The 20,870-nt window shown below is 46.3% G+C and overlaps 1 protein-coding gene and 1 pseudogene across 1 annotated transcript; both read left to right on the top strand.

Annotated features, from left to right (window-relative positions):
- The first annotated feature begins 545 nt into the window (after nt 1-545).
- Nucleotides 546-10,192, top strand: LOC112892635 (annotated as a pseudogene).
- Nucleotides 10,193-12,638: 2,446 nt separating this feature from the next.
- LOC112891664 (GATA transcription factor 23-like) lies at nt 12,639-14,885 on the top strand. Its single transcript, XM_025958578.1, has 3 exons — nt 12,639-12,882; nt 12,971-13,069; nt 14,146-14,885. The coding sequence occupies exons 1-3, from the start codon at nt 12,859-12,861 to the stop codon at nt 14,404-14,406; spliced, it is 384 nt and encodes a 127-aa protein (XP_025814363.1). The 5' UTR covers nt 12,639-12,858; the 3' UTR covers nt 14,407-14,885.
- Nucleotides 14,886-20,870: the final 5,985 nt, after the last annotated feature.

Genomic DNA, 20,870 nt, shown 5'->3' on the forward strand with positions numbered 1-20,870 from the left:
AAACCCGATCTGAGGAGTTTTTCTTCAAGGCTTTTTTAGGGAATTTGTGTGTGTAACCATTGTTTTGGAATAGCATTTTCGAAACAAGGGTTTCTCTGCACCTAAACCCAAAAATCCCTTTTGTTTATTGCTTGATCAAGGAACTAAAGTCACATTTTTTTCTCCTAAAAGTAAAGTGAGAAGCAAATCCAAACTCTTTTGTTCTGTCGGGCTAACAAGGACGCACCCGTCACACGACTTTGCTAGGAACCCTATCACAACCGAACTGCATGACCATTGATCAGGATATCTCCGATTGAGTGGTCATTCCGTTTGAACCTGATTAGCGGAACCTATCAACTAAATGCACCACGTAAAAGCAACTGCACTCACAATCCAGAAATCGACTTCAAAAGTTCGTACGGCCAACAATTGATTCCAGTAACAACTTCAACTACTTATCTCTTGAAGACAGAGGCTATGAAAGCAACTTTTGAAGGGGACCTTAAGCCCACAATTCCAAGGGGACCTTAAGCCCACAATTCCAGTAACCGCTCCGACAGACAATGGTTATGAAAGCAACTTCTGAAGGGGACCTTAAGCCTATAATTCCAGTAACCAATTCCAGTAACCGGTTCGACTACATGTATCTTGAAGACAGTGGCTATGAAAGCAACCTCTGACGGGGCCACCAAATTCCAGTAACTCGCATGTCCAAATTGCGATTGATTTTTGTGTTAAGCTGCTCTGATCGTTAGCAATGTGTTCATGTAACACTAAGAGAACCCTCGATAGATCGAGGTGGTCAGCTCTGGACTGTTGCCTGGCTTTATACAGTTGCTTTATAGGGAGGACTGCCCTTTATAGGGAGGACTGCCCTGAGCTCCAGGTCAGAATAACATGACTGTGGCTTTGATAGGAACCATATTTTAAGATTTCTTTGTTGGCCTTTTGAAATTGCACTTGCACAGTGCTGAAAATGGGATTTACTCTGTGTTCAAATGAGAAGTATACTTAAAACGTCAAATAGGTTGTACGGTTGTCGCTTTGCAAGCTTTAGTGTGTGGATCGAGTTACTTGTTGATCACAATGTTATCTGTTCTATTTCACATTGACTTCTGTTATTGGTTAACCCACTTTGAGACATTTTTGAACATTTTTTTTCTGATTTTCTTGTGGCTGCAGTTTGAGGTAGAGCGGCTCCTCACCACTATAGCTTCCGGCACAGCATAGGAAACTATTGCCGTGCCCATCTTTGTGGAGCTTCTCATTTCACGAAGCGAGGATGTCCGTGAACAGGCACGGAAACAATCAAACCATTGAAGTTTGTAATGCTCATACTTTTCATATTATTAGTATCATAAGTAATTATTACAAATGGATCATTTCTTATAATTTTGTAGGTTGTATTGGCCCTGGGAATCTTGGCTAGTAACACCACAATATGCCGTGACGTGGTGCTTCCACATGGTGCACTCTTCCCGGTGCTTCACCAGCTCTCTGGACATGCCAAACTCTCAATGCTGCAGAAGGCGAGCTGGGCCCTCGCAAACATCTTCCATGGTTTGTCCGAGCTCAGCTTTGTGCATGTACGGTGGTGCTCTACTTTCATAGTGGCTGTATATGCTGTTTTATTGCTAATTTGGTTGATTGGGTTGTGATTGAGCAGGAAGTCGGCACTCCCAATATTGCGACAGCTCATTCACTCTCAAGATGATGAGGTCCTAAGTAATTCCTGCAGGGCACTCTCTTACTTGTCTGATGGTAGTGTTGACAATATCCAAGTTTGATTGAAGCTGGAGCAGGCCCTCAGCTTGTTGAGCTCCTTAGGTAAGTTTTTCTCCTTTTTTTTGTTTTTCGTTTTTACTTTGAGCATTAACAAAAAGAAAAACTGGTTCTCAAGCTACTAAATTTTTTTATTTAGGGCCTGTTTGGGACTGCTTCACTTCACCAAATCCGACTTCGCTTCGCGAAACTGTAGCCAAACACTCTCAGCTTCACCAGCTCAGCTTCACCAAAAAATGTGAAGTTGGTCCCAACTTCACGAAATCCATGAAGCAGCCAAAAGGGTACTTCACGAGTAGTCATTTTGAACTCCCTCGTGAAGTTGGGGGAAAATTACCCACCAATGCCACTGATTACACACCTGAAACGTTTTTCTTTCTATCGTCTATCCCACCCGCGCCCCTCCCCACCATCTTCCTCCCTCGGTCCGCTCCCATCCCTCAAAACCTGCAGGCCATGTCCACCGGCGGGGGGCGGGCGGGGGGCGCGGGCGGCGCGGGGGGCCACGGCACGGGGGGCACAGCCGGCCACGGCGCGGGGGGCGCGGCGGGCGCGGGGAGCGCGGCTGGCAGGGGCGCAGGGGTCCACGGCGCGGGGGGTGCGGACGCCGGCGGGAGCGGCTGGCAGGGGCGGCGCGGGCGGCGCGGCTGGCAGGGGCGCGGGTGGCCACGGCGCGGGGGGCATGGGCGGCGCGGCTGGCAGGGGCGCGGGCGGCCACGGCGCGGGGGCGTGGCGGGGGAGGGTGGGAGCGGCTGGCAGGGGCGGCGCGGGCGGCCACGGCGCGGGGGGCGCGGGTGGCGCGGCTGGCGCGGGCCTCGCGGCCCAGGGCGCGGCCGTCACGGGAGGAAGCAGGGGAGGCGCTGGGAGTGGCGGCGCGGGCAGGGGCGGCGCGGGAGGAATGTACATCGTAAATGAAATCCTCTCATACATTGTTCAAGGGCATAAGGGACTTTTCCAATCCAATTTTTTTTGAAGCTGAAGTTGGTCTGCTAGCCAAATACTTTTAAAAACTCTGCAACTTCAAAGCTAAGCTGCTCTGCTGTGAAGTTCATGAAGCTAAGCTGCGATTTGTGAAGCAGAGCAGTCCCAAACAGGCCCTTAGCCACTCTTCGCCTTCGGTGCTCGTTCCTACGCTGCATGTCATTGGTAACATGGTCAGTAGGGACCAGATTCAGGTATTCATTATTTTCTAACAAATATTTTCATGTTGTATGTCTGATGTCCCAGTAACATTGAGTTGCTAATGTGTATATTGTGGTGTTATTGATATTACATGCATTTAGAAAGGGAAAAGTCCTTTTTTTCAACCTTGAACTATCATGATGGTCCGCTTTTAAATCCGAAACTACAAAACTAGATATACTACACCAGCAAACTAACGAAACCATACGAATTACCCCCTCAAGCTGAAACCACCCCGGTTTTGTTATGACATGGCAGCTGTTTTCTCACGTGGCCACCGAAAATTACCAAATTGCCCCTTATCCTCTCTTCCTCTCATCTCTGCACCTCTTCCCCGCCACCATGCGCCTGCACAGCCGCGGCCGCGGCACTGTGTCCGCCGCACCTCCTCATGGCGGCGTCCTCGGCCTCCTCCTCCACGACGGCGGCGCTATGCCCGCCGCACCTCCTCACGGCGGCGTCCTCGGCCTCCTCCTCTGCCTAAATGTGTTGGCACCTCCTCGCGGCAAGGAGCGCACGGAGCTGGCTAATCTCGGCAGCGTCAAGCGCCATCTTCTCATCGGCGAAGCGGCAGAACTGGCGGAGCTCCATCTGGACCTCGCCCTTCTCGCGCTGTAGGCGGAGCATCGCGGCCATGGTGTCACTGGTGGCGGTAGCAGCGGTGAGGCGCTCCTCCTCGACCTCGGTCCACAGCGCCAATTCCGTGGATTGTGCGGCCATCGCAGCGCCGATGCCGTGGACTGTGCGGCCACCGCAGCCTCCCGCAGCACCGCACACTCCTCCGCCACGTCCACCCGCGCCGCAGCTAACTCCTCTCCCGCGTCCACCTGCGCCGCTGTGGACTCCCCACGCGCCACCGCGGACTCCCCCTCGTCGCCCTCACGCTCCCCCTTCTCCGCACCCGCACCCAGCTTCCGGTTCACGGATTGCCACCACAGCACGACCAATAAGGTGGAGGAGGAGGAGCACGGGCACCGCCCCCCGACGGCAGCCGGCGACGGCGGGTCGGAGTCCTGTCGTGGTAATCGTCCACGGCCACGCGATGGCGCCGACGCATGCAGGCGGAGGAGGAGGCTGGGGACGATGCCACGAGGAGGTGCGGCGGGTACAGCGCCACCATCGCGGAGGAGGAGACCGAGGCCGCCGCCACAAGAAGGTGTGGTAGGCACAGCGCTGCCGCTGAGGCCAGCAACGGCCGACGCATGATGGCGCGTGGTGGCCGGGAAGAGGAGCAGAGACCAGTAGAGAGGATAAGGGGCAATTCGGTAATTTTCAGTGGTTACATAAAAAAGTAGCTGCCACGTCGTAGCAAAACCGGGGTGGTTTTGGCCTGGGGGTAATTTGCACGGTTTCGTTAGTTCGCTGGTGTAGAATGTCTGGTTTTGTAGTTTCGGTGATGATATTAACATTTGCGTTGTATATGTTATGGTATTTAATCAAATTTGAAGTTTAAATAATCACCTCCGCTTGATTTATTCACTGTTATGTACTTATGTTAACCTCCTTCACGTTAAAGCAGTAGAGTGGTGATAATTATGAAAACTTTTTCCATATTTTCTTGTGCCAGAAAAAACTTGTTTTAGCAATCACATGTGCATCTGTTTCCATTTGACCATTTCCTCCTAAAATTTATGTTATGTTCATCCAACTTCTATCTGTTTTAAAATTGGAAGCTTACATATGTGTACGTGTACCTCCCAAATATAATTATGGTGTTGCCATTTGTAATCCGCTGATTTATTTTTCCTTCTTTTGTTTTGTTTTTTGTTGATTAACCTATGTTGTGTTTTTTCTTTTCCCTCTTATTAATGGTTCACCTTGCTCTGCAGTGTATCATTGATCATCAAGCACTTCCCTATCTTTTGAATTTTATGATGACAGATCAAAATAAAGGCATAAAACGTGAAGTTTGTGGAATCATCTCCAATATCATGGCTGGAAACAAGGAGCAGATTCAGGTTTTAAACTTTGAACCAACATATTGCTATACTGCAAATGGATAGGGATGGTGGTACAAGATATAGATCTAAAAACTGATATCCTTTTTGTAGCTGTGTAATATATCCTCGTATTGGGAATAAACCTTTTAGTTCTAAAAAGTCAGAATCACACAGATTAGCATATTATACCCACTACCAGATAAGTGACCATTCGTCTGTGACCATTAGTACTGGCTGTCTTTCAACCGGTACTAACTCGCACATTTAGTACCGGACCATAAGAACAGTGCCCCGGGGAGGCATTTAGTACCGAGTAGAGCCACCAGCTGGTACTAAACTGCTCTAGAGACGCGGGGGGCAACGGCTAGACCCCCTCTTGCGGCAACTTAGTACCGGCTGGTACTAAGTTGAGAGATGTAGTACCGGCTGGAGCCACCAACCAGTACTAATCTGCCTTCTATATATCAGCACCTTTCTTCCTTGGTGAGCCCGAGCCAACCATTTGACCGTGCTCGGGCTAGCTTCTTCTTCTCCATGGAATTTTAGAAAGGAGGTGCTGCCTATTTTTCTCAAGATTTATGAGGATTTCACTCATCCAAGTGCCCAAAAGGTTAGCATCTTCATCGTCTCTTCTTTGATGGTCTTTATGCTTCATTTCATGCTTTATAATAAGAGAAATTTGTGATTTTTAGAATTAGTGACAATGAGCATGATTTTTTGATTTATTCATTCATTTGAGATATATAGAAGCGATGACTTGAATTTGAGAGAAGATTTTTTTGGATAGTTTGCATGTGGCAAATGTAGAGTGATTTTTTAAAATTATTTTCATGTGATATGTGTATATATCATTATGCTAATAATATTGTTCAGGTGGTTTTATTGGCTAGGCGTATTTCCAAGTGTGCTATTATTGTTGATTCTTAATTTTGTTTAATCCATAGAAATAGTTTTGCAACTACATCCATAACTTTTTTGATCATGCTAATATTTTATTATCAAATTTCATCCTTCATTATATGTTAAATATTTATTCAAATATGTGTGGTGATGAGTAATTAATTTTTAATCCATAGAAACAGTTTTGTAACATGACGCATTGGAGTGTCATGCATCCGCTCGGGCGTCAGTACGCAATCATTTGAGACGCACTGGACATTGCCTTGAGTTCCGCCCTGAAAGCATTTGATTGCCTCACGCTATGTAATGCAAGGCGCAAAGTTGAGCGTGAATAGATGTCGAGCTGCATACGGATGATGATCGCGTGCTGATGGCTCAATATAATGCAAGGCGCGAAGCTTCGGGGATGGCAGAAATTGACCGCTCGGTGTCGAGAGTTCTTGAGGCGGTTCACGAGGCATCGGTCAATAGGTCTCGTGAGTAGTTTGTATTAGCATATAGCTTATTCGGTATTTTGGACCTTTTAATTAATCATGTTATGTAATGGTTAATGTAGACCTTTCAATTACTCATGGTGTGTGATGGATATTTGGATCTTTTAATTTTATTATCAAATTTCATCCTTCATTATGTTAATATTTTAGTGTGAAATTTAAAAAATAAAATAGAATATGATGATATAAATGAAATTTGATCCTTCATAATACTAATACTGTTTCGCCGTATTTTCAAAAATAGAAGTGTTTTCCAATCAATATGGCTTCTGCTGCTGGAGGGAGTGGGGCCGGTGGGGGTGATCGTTGTTCGTCTTGAGGGAAGGGCAAAACTCCAGTAGGCTCTCATGAGAAGTCGAAGAAACCGGGAGCTTGGGTGAGAGCACAGCTCCGTTATTTGGAAAAAGAATATGAAAAATATGTTGCAAGGGAGAGGAACCTCCTTTTGATCTTGAGGACCTATTGAGGCGTTACACTCCATCACCACCAAACCTAGAGGTTCCATCTCCGCCATCTTCTTCTGCGCCAGCAAAAAATCCGTCAGAGCATTCTGCTTTCCCACCAAAGGATGGTTGAAGACCATTGTGTTGTTGCATGAATTTTTAAGTTGCATGTTTGTTGTTGGGATATTTGTGTTTGTTTGAATGGAATTTATGTTTTGTTGACTAAATTGTGTTGGATGTTGAGAATAGGAGCATATTGTTAAGAATGCATTTATTTAGAGTTTGGTATTTTGTAAAAGTAATATCATTTCGTCATTATAGTTCTTTATTAAAAAAAATATGAAGGCCTATTCCATTGCCTTAAATTGCTGATCCAAAGTGTTCCTCAATGGAAAATTAATAACAATTTCTTTCATTTTATTTCGTACACGTATTGATTTAAAATAATGATGATTGCACATGACAGATTTAGAGAATGAAATAAGACCTCATCGAACCGGAAAGAGTCAAGGCAATTCAAGAAGCACTCTACGTGCTGGTTGAGATCATAAATCCTAAACAAGAATTTTATACCGATCATAGGATAAGCATGGGTCAACTTGATCCAAACAAGGGCGAGGACGATGATGAAGACCAGTAATATTTGAAGTACTTGTAAAGAAACAACTTATGTGGCTACTTGTAGTATTAAAGTGTATATAAATTGTATATATAATATATATATGGCTACTTGTAATATTAAAGTGTATATAAATTATATATAAATAATATATATGTAGTCTTTGCTATACTAGATACGAATACAAATATGGATACGAATACGAATGCTAGCTATAGACAAACGGATATGAATACAAATTCGAAAACTAAAAAGGAAAAGAAAAGAAAACAAATATAAGAAAACAAATAAAAAATAAAGAATTTAGTACCGGCTGGTAACACCAGCCGATACTAAACTGCCGCCCCAACCGCCCTGCAAGGCGAGGAGTTTAGTACCAGCTGATGAGTTTAGTACCGGCTAGTAGCTGATGAGTTTAGTACCGGCTAGTATCGGCTGGTGTTACCAGTCGGTACTAAATGCACCATTTAGTACCGGCTGGTATCGGCTAGTGTTACCAGCCGGTACTAAATACGCCATTTAGTATCGGCCATTGCGCCCGGTACTAAATACATGCCAATTTAGTACCGTCCAGGCTGTACCGGGTGGGGGAACCGGTACTAATTGGGGGGTTCCCGTCCGGTACTGATGCTAAGGATTCTAGCAGTGACCTCACCATATATTAGTTTTCATTTTGTTTGATCTGAACATGTTATTTTTGAAATGATCTCCTGTTCGCTGCTTATATTATTCCAGAGGTTTATTATATATTCTTTTGCTTGTAGAGTGTGATCAACGGGAACATGGTTGGTTCTTTGGTATATCTGATGCAAACTGCTGAGTTTGGTGTCAGGTATGAAGCTGCTGCTTGAGCAATTGCTAACGCAGCATGTGGTGGGACACATGATCAGATAAAATATGCTAGTTGTTCTCTATTATGTTTTGTGCTTCTATGCGTTAATCCAAGCAATTACCCATTCCTTTACTAACAAAACGTTTGTTTGCTAGGTATCTTGTAAGCCAGGGTTGCATCAAGGCGTTTTGTGATTTGCTTAGCTATTCTGACACTAGTATGTTGATGGTTTGTTTGGTGGGCCTTCATAATATCTTGAAGGCTGGGGAGGCCGAGAAGTCCCCATGGGGTTGCAATGTCAACATGTATGCGCAAATGATTGAAGATAATGGTTGGTTGGACAAGATTGAGAATCTACAGAACCATGACAACAGCAGGATAGTTGAGATGGCTGCTTGTTTGCTCGAGATATACTGGTCAAAGGAAGATATAGCCATGCCCATGCCCGGGGATGATCCTTCATTAGGGTTAGCAGAAGATCCCACTCTTGATTTCAGTTTCTTTGCTCGACCAGGATATTGCGACTTGTGTAAAGCCTGAAGGTATGCTTCTCATCAGTAGTGGTATAAACTGTATGATCTTCTGCCTATCTTGGTATGCTTTCACTGAAGTGATGTTTTGTACTGTTCTTTTGCACAGATAGTCGTATGCTTATTCGCAAAATCTGCCCTGCTTATCTGGATTCGGGCCTTTCATTCTGAATTCAGGCAGTCTATAACGGTTGGCCAGTGGGCACAATGAAAGCAGAGCCAGAATTTGCTGAATTAGCTGTGCCGCTATTCTAGCTTAGAGCAACTCCAGCAGACCCTCTAACATTCCCCTATTTTAAGTTTAGAGGGTTAAATAGAAAAGATATACTCTAGCAGACCCTCTATTAGGCCCTCTATTTTAGAGAGGTTTTCAAATTTCTTTCTCCACCCTCTATTTCTAGGGGGTCTCTATGAAGCCTTAGAATTGAGGGCTACCGCTGGAGTTGAAGTATATTTGAAAATCTTCAAAAAATAGAGGCAGCCCCCATTTAGCATTTAGAGGGTATGATTTAGGGACCATTGCTAGAGTTACTCTAAGGCTCTCTATTTGAGGAGCTAGAGAGAACTAAATGGGTATCTTTTCACTTGTGTTGTCGATGTTAAAACTCTTGAATTGGCACGAGCTTATAACCTGTTCTGGAGAGAAGAGGAAGGTTTGCTTCATGGCGTCTGCTGTGCTGTAAAAGATAATGTTCACTACCTGAAAATCGACCAGGAAAAAAAATGCTGGTAGGTTAAGTGATCCCTATCACCTATGGCTGCGGTAAACATGCATGCTCTGATCTTTACATTGGTGTTGCACTTGCGTCAGAGTGACCACTTTCTCCGTAGCTTCCGTTGCAGTTTAACTATACCCAAGCTGTTTGTCCCTTGTCAGGCACAGACTACCTTCTGAAGGGAAGAACACGGTGCATCTTTCCAGAGTGATCCCAATCATGGGAGGGTTGATCCTCCCTGTTTCTGAGAAGATTCCTATGCTCCCGTGGTGCTAATCATCATTCGGCAGCGCTCCAAGAGGAGGGAGGTGGTGGTGTTATGTGATGTGCCCTGGCCTACCCTACTGCGTTTGGTACGGTGCCCAGCCCATTATTGACCTTCATCTCCCATCTCTTATGTCCTTTTCTCCCCGCCCAATCATCACTTGAATTTAGAAAAACTCCGAGACCCACCCGTGCTGGGGTGATTGGCGCGCATATGGGCGGCTGACAGTTGGGAGCTCTGTACGTTGCGATGGCTTTGCTTTTGTGCTCTTCAAAGTACAAACGGCTCGGTCATCACATCACATCAGCTGCCGATCAATGAGAGGAAGAGTTTCATACAACATGTCATATTTTTATACACCTGAAAGGTGAGGAGCGTGGTGGACCTGGTGGAGGGAGGGACTATAGCTGTAGCCTTTGTTCAGTTTGTTGGTTAAGCTTCGCGGGCTTAATGGATGATGATGACTGCTATCCTCTTATCCCTTCGGATCCTGCCGCCGTATCAAATCTCTTGGCTGAGGGCTCTTGCTCAAGCCTTGTTTTGGCTTGGAGTTGGTATAGTCTCGGAAAGGAGTGGGGTCTGATGGATATGTAGATCAGCTGCCAACGCGTGCTCGAATCACTCGCTTTTTTTTTCAGGTTTCAAAAAAAATTTGGAACGTGATGCTCTGATCGCGCTTGCATTCCTGCCCTACATGTATGTTTAAATAAGTTTTTACTTGTTACCTGCAAAACGGCACTCATGTTTCTATTTGCTGCGTGGGTTTGTTTTCACCACAAAAGATACTGTTTTGCAAAGTCTGCTGTATTGTATCCCTATCCCGGCTGCTTAGTCCTGTATAGTAGTACACCTGGCGATAATTCAGAGGAAAAGGCCCTTTGCTAGGAAGAATATGTGCTGAAAATAAAAGAGAATATGTCCTGGTGGAAGAGGAGATACTCGCACAGGTACAGAGAGGCTCTAGTGGTTTCCATAGAGCAATCAAACAAGAACTGCTGGGAGTTGACTATAGGACGTCATGCTGATCGGAAAGTGAACAAACACGCTCTATTGGACGGTGAGATTCGCAGTCTCTCGTGTTTCTCGTGGAAGAATGAGAAATTAGCAAGAACCTCGAATTAGCAAGAAGGATTTCAAAAAAAAAAACCAAAAAACTGGTCCTGAAAATGATATAGATTCCTTCAACTATCATGCTTGCACAAAGCAACTTGAAACCACGCTTAATTTTGCAGCTATAGATGCTAGTAATTCAATTAATTCAGAATTTTGAGCCAGTCAGATAAACTTGAAGTCTCCAAATAAAACTTTCCCAGAATTGAATATTTGTACCAAAAAATAATCTCAATCTGGTTAGCGTTTATGTTTAACCGAGCCTTTTTTTTATCTTTTTGGGTGTCATGTTCTACAGTATATCCCAATTGTTTATTGAAGTGCTACACGGCAAGTTAAAGCAAAGCTCTAAAAAAAATGAGAGCACCAGACTACCATGCCAACATAAAAGAACAGGTTAGATCTTTCTGTTCTATTTAAATGAAAGAGTGACCGTCTATGCAAGGTATAAAACCTAGCTCGTGATAGCGTGAGCCGCAAGCTAATGTGATGACCGGTAAGCCATGACATCATCCTGCTGTCATCCTTCTCGCTGGCTTACCAATCATGGCTACTGACTGGTCTACTCTGTTTGGTCCTGCACTTTGACGCTTTGTAATTGCTTCAATATTTTAAGCTGTGTAACTACAACAAAAATAACAAGGTACTTGGTGCCTTTTCTTTTCTTTCTCGAAACAATAATTTTCTGGTGTTCCATGGATGAGTTAACGGATTAGTTCATCGAATTAAATTTTGTATCATTAAAGTAGAACACTTTTTGAATTTTGGATTTGCGTTAATGTTTTCAAAGTGGGGCTTTTGCACGTATGAAATTCTTTTTTGTGGTGGCTGGCTGGCAAGGTTACAAACGAATTAGTAAGTAATTATGTATGTGTGTATGGATATATCCTTTTCAAATCAATCCCATAATTGGGGCTGCTTTGATTTATGGCTTGTTGACTTGAGGACACTAGATATACCTTGGCCATGACACACCATCTACAATCATTTAACGAAACATTGGCTTCAAGGCCTGTAATTTTATAGAACCACCAACTCAGCAGATGTTAAAGTGTAATAAAAATCAACGGAATAAGAAAAGGACCAACATTGTACAATACCATTTGATTTATAAGCTATCATCTACTGTATGTTTGCTTTTCCTAGGTGAAATTTTGAGGCATCGGCCAATTTCTTGAGTTGATGATATTAGAAACTTAGCTTGGTTCACAAATTTAAACAGTTGTGGAAGTCTTCTAGTTGAAAGTTCTAAATTTGGTTATGGAAGTTTTGAAGCTACACTAGAACCTAAGAATCTTACTAAAAGTTGCAATATTTTGTGTTGGAAGCTTGTGAAGGTGCTGTACTAATGCTGACTGAGCGAGACAGTTACCAGAGGGCTCTGGAGTTGGCATTAGCCAAATAATCCCTCCTTCTAAAATATTGGTCGTTTTGGAATTTTTAGATTCGTTACATTTACTATGTGGTTAGATATAATTATATTTAGATGTATAGTAAAATTTACGAATTTAGAAAAGTTAAAACAACCTACATTTAGAACGGAGGGAGCAGGAGTTACGGTTTACTCTAGCACACAACTTTAAAATACGGTTTTGGCAGTATATTTTGTCAGTGTCATCAAGATAAAATGATTTCCTACCATGTTCATGTGAAAGAAAAAGTCGATCCTTTATTCATCAGGTAGCATGGGGTGTCCATTTTTGCTGAAAATGGCAGGAAGCTGGCCCTGCTTTTTTCAGATCCGACCAGACAAAATTTAGAAGCAAAATCTTTCCCTGGCCAGCCGCAAAAGCCACGTCACGTCCCCTGCTTATCTCCCGCTCGCATACGTGATCCATGCGTAGGCCTCTCCTCCCTCCCTGGCTGCCCAACCCATCAGAATTCATTCATTTCTCTAGCCCCCCCCTTCCCTTCCCCGCAACTACTCTCTACTCTCTACTACACGCTTCCCAGAAACAGAGGAACCCAGAGACCATACCAGGAACCAAATTTGCCCAAGCGATCCGGTCGCCTATCCGGCAACGGATCGAGCCTGTCCTTTGCTGCCGCCGGCGCCGACGCCGATGGGTTCGGCCGATCACAGTGAGGTACACCCGTCTTCTCTTGTGTCTTCTCCTTGCCGCCGCGTCCTGCGATCTTCTGGCCGACCTCGCCTCCGCTTCATGTTTGCTGCAGATCGACGGGATCGTGGTGGCGGAGAGAGGCGCGAGGAGCTGCGTCGAATGCCGCGCCACCACCACGCCCATGTGGCGCAGCGGCCCGACCGGGCCCAGGGTGAGTTCATCCTCATCGTCATCATCATCGTGTCCCCTGTTCTTTCTTGTTTTGCGCTGCTCGGTACTGTTCGTCAGGATAAGGCCCGATCGGGTTGGGGATTCTGATGACTAGCCGCTGAATTTCGCTGCTGATCTTGATCCACACCTAGCTGTAGATACGCGACGACTCCGCTTGTCCTGCAAATACAGTCCGATGAGACCGAGGCAGCAGCTGCAAGGACCTAGTCAAACTTGTGCGCTCTAGCACTAGCAGCATGTTTAATCAGATACAGCTAATGATCGAGCCACATTCCACCAAATCTAACCTGTGCGCTCCAGGTTTTTAAGTTTTTGAATTCCTTATGCAAGAGGTTGACAGTACCATCTTCTGAGAGTCCCAGACAAGCGCCCTGCTTTTGGAGTTCTATTCCGCGAAGTTTCCTCTCGCTCTTATAGCCATATATGTTTAAATTGGAATGGACAATTGAGATAGGCACCATTGAGATACTAGTTTGCAATTGAGCTGCATGCCACCTGATCTATTAATTTCCGTGGTGATATTACTTACTTTTACAAAACTTTATATTGTAGATTTTGTAAGATGGTGAAAATATGAAAGTGTTTTATCCTTTTTATTAGAATTCAGTGCTTTACCAATTCAAACAGGGACTATGAGATTCTCTTTGCACTCTGTAGTTACAAAAACGTTTTGTAGGATTCGGGACAGGGGACAGGGTCTATTGTGCTAATATGACTTGTTGACATTTCTCTGTATTCAATTGGTTTCCAACTTGTTGGTTAGGTGAGCTGTTCCTTGCAACAGTGCTAACCACCGAGCCAATGGTGTGCCGGGAGAAAGATACTTTATCCACTTTGATTCTCTTAGCTTTTGATTATTTTTCATTTCTATCCTCCACCTTTCCAACATTGAGTTTCCGGTGACCGAATTGCTCACAAAGAGAAAGACCTAAAAACTTTGAGGACAAACGGTCTAAGAGCTGAGTTTTCAGTTTTGGATAAAACATATTTGATGCTTAATTGCAACTTATCTGCAGATAAATCAGATGTGACTTTTTAACTCAATTCTGTTCGCAGTCGCTTTGCAATGCTTGCGGGATCCGGTACCGGAAGAAGAGGAGGCAAGAGCTTGGATTAGACCACAAGCAGCAGCAGCAGCAGCGATCACAACATAATGGTGAGGCCACAACTGAAGTAAAAGACAGTAGCAGCAGCAGCAGCGGGAGCAGCAACTTGCAGGCGGTGCAGAAACGGAGGCTCCTAATGGGCGTGGAGGAGGCTGCGTTGTTGCTTATGACCCTGTCTTCCTCACCCACATCCACATTGCTACATGGCTAAGAACCCTACAACTCCAAACAAACGATGTACATACACACACATAAACCTGCACACCCAGTACCCAACGATTCCAATCCAACCATACAAGTTTCTCAGTTTATCTTCACCTGGATAAGATAGGGAGGGGAGGGGCCCTATCTCAAGATTCTGTGATCTTGCGATTGGGGGGGGGGGGGTTGGTTTAGTGCCTACCTAATGACTCCATCCTCTTCGTTCTCCTCAGTTGCGCCGCACCATCGTAGATCTTGGTCATGTCAGTGTGAAGCTTATCTGTTCTGTGATTTGTGGTAGGCTCCATGATCGGAGGTCTGTTGATCTCACTCCCCCACACATCTTTTTCTCCTTTTTTTTTGTTCTTTGTATGTACTTTGATGTTGCCCCTTTGTGAGGGATTGACGATCGAAAGCAGACGTCGACCCTCTTCATTCTGAAATAAAAAGGTGAAAGTAATAAGAAAAGGCTTTTTATTGTTCATTTCAGCTGGCCTGGCTTGAGTAACTTCATGTTGATCTACTTGTGTCGGGGAAAAAAATGCAGATGGTCCAATACTTGTCTGTGGGTAAAAAAGGGTTCAATGAACATAACATCCACATAAAGATCATCTCTAAATTACAAAATAATGATGCACCAGAGACACTTTGAGCACAAGAGATAACTTTTAACACTTTGAGATACTTTGACACCCAGTTCGAGCTCTGCTTCCTTCTTAATTCATACTCTTTCCGTCCCGTGAAGAGTGCAATTCTGGATTTGACAAAAATCCCAACAAAAAATACAATCCTGGAAAAAGTGGGACCCACCACCGAGTAGTTATCCAACCCGCATGGTCTCGACGCGGCATCGGCTCCACCGACCGCACATCTGTACCTTTCCCATCGCCCTCTCATCTCATCCACCGCTCGGAGTTCCTGACTGACCGCCGCCCTCGCTATGAATCCCGTGCGCCACCCCTCTCTGCTCATGGTGGTGAGCGATGGTTCCGAATCTGGCGGGAGTACCGACGGCCACTCGAGCCAGCCCGATCGTGGCAGCTCCGGGCGGATTAGGGGCGCGCCCCGCTGGAGGCACCGGGTGCATGGCCAAGGTGGCCAGACCGGAGGCCCCTTACGATGGACGACTGTCGGTGTTTTACATGAATCCTAGTCCGATATTAGCTTAGAAATCTTACTCGAGTACAACTCGAGTAGCTTTCTTCTATATCGACTAGTTTTACTTCGTATGCGAGTAGAGTACAACACATATAAGGTATAGGACATGTCCTATCCCCTATTCCTGTATGAACTACATTATTTACACAGTCCCGTAGTCCTGGGTCTAACAAGCCCCCGAGCTCTTCGTAGCTGAGTACTGCAGGCTCCTCGAGTACTTCCGAAGTAGTCTTCGGCTTCTTTTGAAGCTCCATCTTGAAGTTCTTCTTCGAGTACTTCCTTAGCTGCATCGAAGCTATGATGTGCTCATGCTCCGAATTACTTCTTTGGTATGGGGTGCGATGGAAAATCGCACTCCATATGGAGTAGCCCCCGAGCCTTAGGTTGAATCGAAGAATCAGGCTGAGGGTCACATTAGTCTTGAATCTTCCTTGCTTACTCTTTGAATATATTTGAAAAATAAGTAGTCGATGCCACGTATCCCGCAGCCCCCGAGTCTTGAATCCAAATCTCTCAGGCTTGAAAAAAAGGATCCAATGGTCGTTGCATGTAGTGAAAAAAATGTTCCCTTGGAAAATATTTGTGTGATGGTACAGATGATAGAAGTTAGATTTGGAATTTGTAAAACCCCTTTTTTCGAGACAATTAACCCTGAAAAAATGGTTAATCAAATAATTTATCTAAAAATCCACCAAATAACCCCTCATCTTCCGGATATTTCCTGTGACGACTCTTCAACTTTGGAAAAGTAAACCTATATCCGGCCGATGGTTATTTAACCCCGCGGTAACTTAGGGTAAAACCCGTGCTTCCAATCTTCAATCAGCCGAGTAATTTCCGAGTCCCCAATCAGATCCGTGCTTCGCCTTCACCTCCTTTGACAAGTCCCAAGCTAGCCAAATCTGTCCACCCCTTCTCTGCAGCCCCCGAGCGCATGCGAGTAAAGCGGCTCGTGACAAACAGATCTGAAATGGCGCCTGAGAGATCCAACAAGAAGGATGGGAAGGGGAAGGAATCGCAGCCGCCTTCCGGGGAGTGGACTTATAGTAAGTGCTCCAATAACGACCTCCTGAATCTTATTTCTGAGGGTTTGCTTCAAGGGAAAGATCCCGTCAACTGGCGCCTTCTTTTCGCCAATCTCTTCCCATGGAGAATGTAGACGAAATCATCCCATTCTACCATTTCGCTGAACGTGGTTTGGCCCTCCCACCTGTTCCTTCTTCCGTGGCCTTCTTTATTTCTACGGGCTTGAGCTCCATCATCTCAACCGATGTGAACACGGTTCCCTACATCCCGGAGCTGTTCTCCGCACAAAATCCTCCAGAGCCGGTAAGCTTTCGACTACTTGGAATACTTTCTGTTGTTCTCGAACTTCCGCTAACTAAGAATCCTCTGCAGGGACACACGGCATTGTATCGGAGTTATCCGCCACAATCCGACGTCCCCCGACCGTACCACCTTCTCCCCAGCGCCACAGCCGAAGTGAAAAGGGCTCAATCGTCTGATGATATGCCCAGCGGCGAGACAACCGAGAGCGAGATCCCCCTGGCGGAGAAGGCAGCTGAAGGGAAGGCAAACAAGAACAACTCCTCCGGATCATCTGTGGAGTTGGTAGAAGCCTTGCCATCGGTCCCTCGGGGTCGTCGGGTGGTACGCAAGTGCAAAGCGAACATAGTCGAATCCACCAGGTATGGGACCGCCGTCTTGTGGAATTGTCAAGTCTTGTGGTTGTTGGATGCTTACTTTGTTTTTGTTGCTGTCCTTCTTCTTCTCCTCCCGACCCCAAGTGCCGAAAGGTGGTCGGGACCGCATTTGCTGGGGATGATGTTCCGGCAGGTGGTTTTGCAGAAACTGCTGGGATGGACCTGTCGACTGCTTCTGCAGGGTCATGACCATTGCCGTGGCGGGTACCTCGCCGGGGCATCTCGCGCCCTCGGCTGGTGTGACCCCGCCACCAGTAATGAATACCGTGGTTGTAAAACCACGTGTACTAAGGCTTAAGAAGCCCGCCATGAAGAAATCCTCTCTGTGAGTGCAGCTCCTTGTTCATAATGTATCTTCTGCTCTTTCGACTTTTTTGATGATATATCTGATTCTGCTTTGTTAGGACTTCGTCTGCTTTGGGGTTGGATGAGCCAGAGCCTATCTCGGCTACTCTAGCCCCTGAGCCGCCAGCAGGACAGCCTGAAGCAGAAAGCGCACAACTGCTGCCACCCGGGAATGAGGACGCGACTCTGCCCGACCCACCACCTCCCGAGCCCCAGGAAATCGAATCCAGTGCTGGTGGTGGTGAGCAAGTTGAGGCCACCGATGCCGCTCTTGCAGAAGGCACAGGTAAGTGTCTGACCCCCTGCGGCTAACTTCTTAGATCGTAGGCTTCGTTTATTGAACGTTTTTCGACTTGCAGGTTCCCCGCAGCCATCAACTGAAGAGGCTGCGGGTACTTCTTGCAACTCTGGAACTCTATTGATGCCTGGGAGAGGACTCGAGAACATTGTCACCAATGATCTGTTGGATGATCCTCTCCTCTCGGTTGACAACATGAGGTATTTCCAGAAGATCTCCAAGAAGATGTACAGGTTTACCCTGGTAAGGTATGACTGCTCTTCTGCCATTATGCTTTGTTAAGTTGTTTTGTCTTCTCAGTCTTCCCCCTTATACAGGATGTGGCCAGACGCTCTCAAGAAAAATCTGAGAAGCTGAAGGCAGTCGAGAGTGGCCTCCGGGAGCTCCAAGCGAAGGATCGACGCATCGAGGAAGAAATCCGAAAGAACATCAATCTTTGCAAAGAGCTCGACAAGCTGAAGCAGGAGCGGACACGAGCAACATGGCTGCTCAAGAACGACATCCATAATATTGAGAAGTCCAACTCTGAGCTCCAAGAACAGCTCAAGGAGCAGAAAAAAGCGCATCAAGGCAAGTCCTTTCCTCACTCGAGTACTTTCTCTAGCAGTTGGTCTTGTGTTCTGAAACACTGTCTTCACCGCAAAGCTTAAGAAACTCTTAGCTTATAAAGAAGAGTTACTTACTAACATAAAGAATATGCTGTATCATCATACAGATAATATCGAGAAGCTGCAGAAGATGATCGCTGATACTGAGAAGTAGTTTGTCGATTGCCTTTAGCAGATCATGACGCTGGGTGAAGAGAAGGAATAGCGCTAGAAAGAGTTGGAGGACCTAAGGGTGGCCGCCCGATAGCTGGTTGAAGTGGTGGATCCCTTGGAAGATGGCGCAGCAGACGGGCGATCCCTGCTGGAGCGACTTCGCGGAGCTCCGCAGAAAGTCCTCAGCTTCGTTGCCGAGGCCTCCACAATATATGTTAGCCATGCCTTAGGTCTTGTAAAATCGTTTTGGCCTAAGGCTCGACTAGAGGTACTCGCATAGGGTGTAGCTGCGGACTGCTTTGAAGAGCAGTTCAGCGAGTACCTTCTAGAGGCCAGGCCTGTAGCTGAAAAAATAGTAGAGAGTATAGAACAGGATTGAGTTATTATAAAGACAAGTATTCTTCTCCTTGTAATATATCTGTCAGTGATGTCTATACTATCGTTGCCTTGTGATTTCTGGATTGCCATCCACGTTCATAGGCTAAGTAGTAGACACTACCCCCGATGCAGCGACTCTGAGAGTAGTCGATATAGCTCCTCAAGTGAGCCCGTCAAACAAGTTAGATTGAATCCGATCGAGCGGATCTAACCTATTCGGAGTACGCGATCCTGATCGCAATGACTATCATGCTCGTAGCAAGTAGTCAATACTACCCCGAGTGCAACGACTCTGGGAGTAGTCGATATAGCTCCTCAAGTGAGCCCGTCAAACAAGTTAGATTGAATCCGATCGAGCGGATCTAGCCTGTTTGGAAAAACGCGATCATCATCGCGACGACTATCATGCTCGTAGCAAGTAGTCAATACTACCCCAAGTGCATTGGCTCTAGGAGTAGTCGATATAGCTCCTCAAGTGAGCCCGTCAAACAAGTTAGATTGAATCCGATCCAGCGGATCTAGCCTGTTTGGAAAAATGCAATTGTACGATTTGTCCCCTTGGTCGTCCTCTTCGGGCTCTTTATCCATTGACTTGTTCTTCTCGTCATTGCTGGGATTGCTGAATGTCCTCCAGAGGTTGTAGCAATCGATTGCCGCATGATTGACACCTGGATGCTATGGGCATTTCTTCTGCAAGAGCTTTTCGAATTGCTCCTGCGTTGTTGTCTTCCTGCCTCGCGGAGGACAATCCACAGCCACGATGAGGTCAACTGGCTTGCGCTTTCGGGATAAACCCTAGTAGTCCTGCTGGCTGTTGTTGGTACGGTTGTCGTTTATGCGCCTCGGTTGTTGTCGTTGCGCCTCGTGAACCGTTCACGCATCTTCTCCTCTTGCTCGGACCAATCGTGCATCATGTCACGAAGTCCTACAACAGTTTTTGGTATGTTTCACCCAAAGTCTCTATAGATGCCCGCGCGGGTGATCGCCCCCTAGAAGTTGTCGATGAAGACTTTCTTGAGCCCCTCCCAGGAGTCGATCGAGTTGTTGCTAAGGCTCTCCGGCCATATGAGCGGTGCAGGGTCCAAAGTCATCGGGAAGTAGACGACCTTGGTGGTGTTGGAGCCTCCTGCGACTTCTATGGCGGTAGATAACATCGTAGCCATTGCTGAGGAGCTTGTTTGCCATCGTACTTGGTGATCCCAATTGGCTTGAAGCCCTCAGGGTACTTGTAACTGTTGAACCATGCTGTGAACGCTAGAAAGCGATCACTGCAGTCGGTACCTTCTGGATCGGCTACTTCGCGCTCTCTGCGTCTGGAATCAATTATGAATCGCGCGTCGCATCATTCATTGATTTTCTAGCGCAGGTCTTCAATGGGTAAGTCTTAAGGATTCCGATGGTTGGGATGATTAGGTTGTCGCGGCTTGCCTCCTGGAGGTGGCTGCTGCCTCCCGCCAGTGGCTTGACTTCCACGAGCGTTGTCGTTGTTATTGCTTCGTTGATGTTGAGGACGGCCGCCTTCCGTTCGACTGTTAGCCTGGCTGCGGCTTTCGCCCATGTGTTCTTCTCCGATGGCTGATGCCGAGTTTTGTCGATCGAGCTGGATCCATGCTCTCTGTGCATAGCGAAGTGCTTGGCGCAGGTTTGGATCGTTGCTGCGTTCGAGTATGGCGGTTACCCTGGTGATGCTAGCCATGGGGGTTCTGAAGCCCCGCTCGCTCACGACGGCGAATTCGGCATCCAATTCACGATGCATAGATTGTATGCGCTCGTTGACCCTCTTTCGCCGGACTGCGCGGGCTCTGTTCCTGGCCCTTCGTGCCTCACGCTC

Source organism: Panicum hallii, chromosome 5, assembly GCF_002211085.1.
Source record: "Panicum hallii strain FIL2 chromosome 5, PHallii_v3.1, whole genome shotgun sequence".
Lineage (NCBI taxonomy): Eukaryota > Viridiplantae > Streptophyta > Magnoliopsida > Poales > Poaceae > Panicum > Panicum hallii.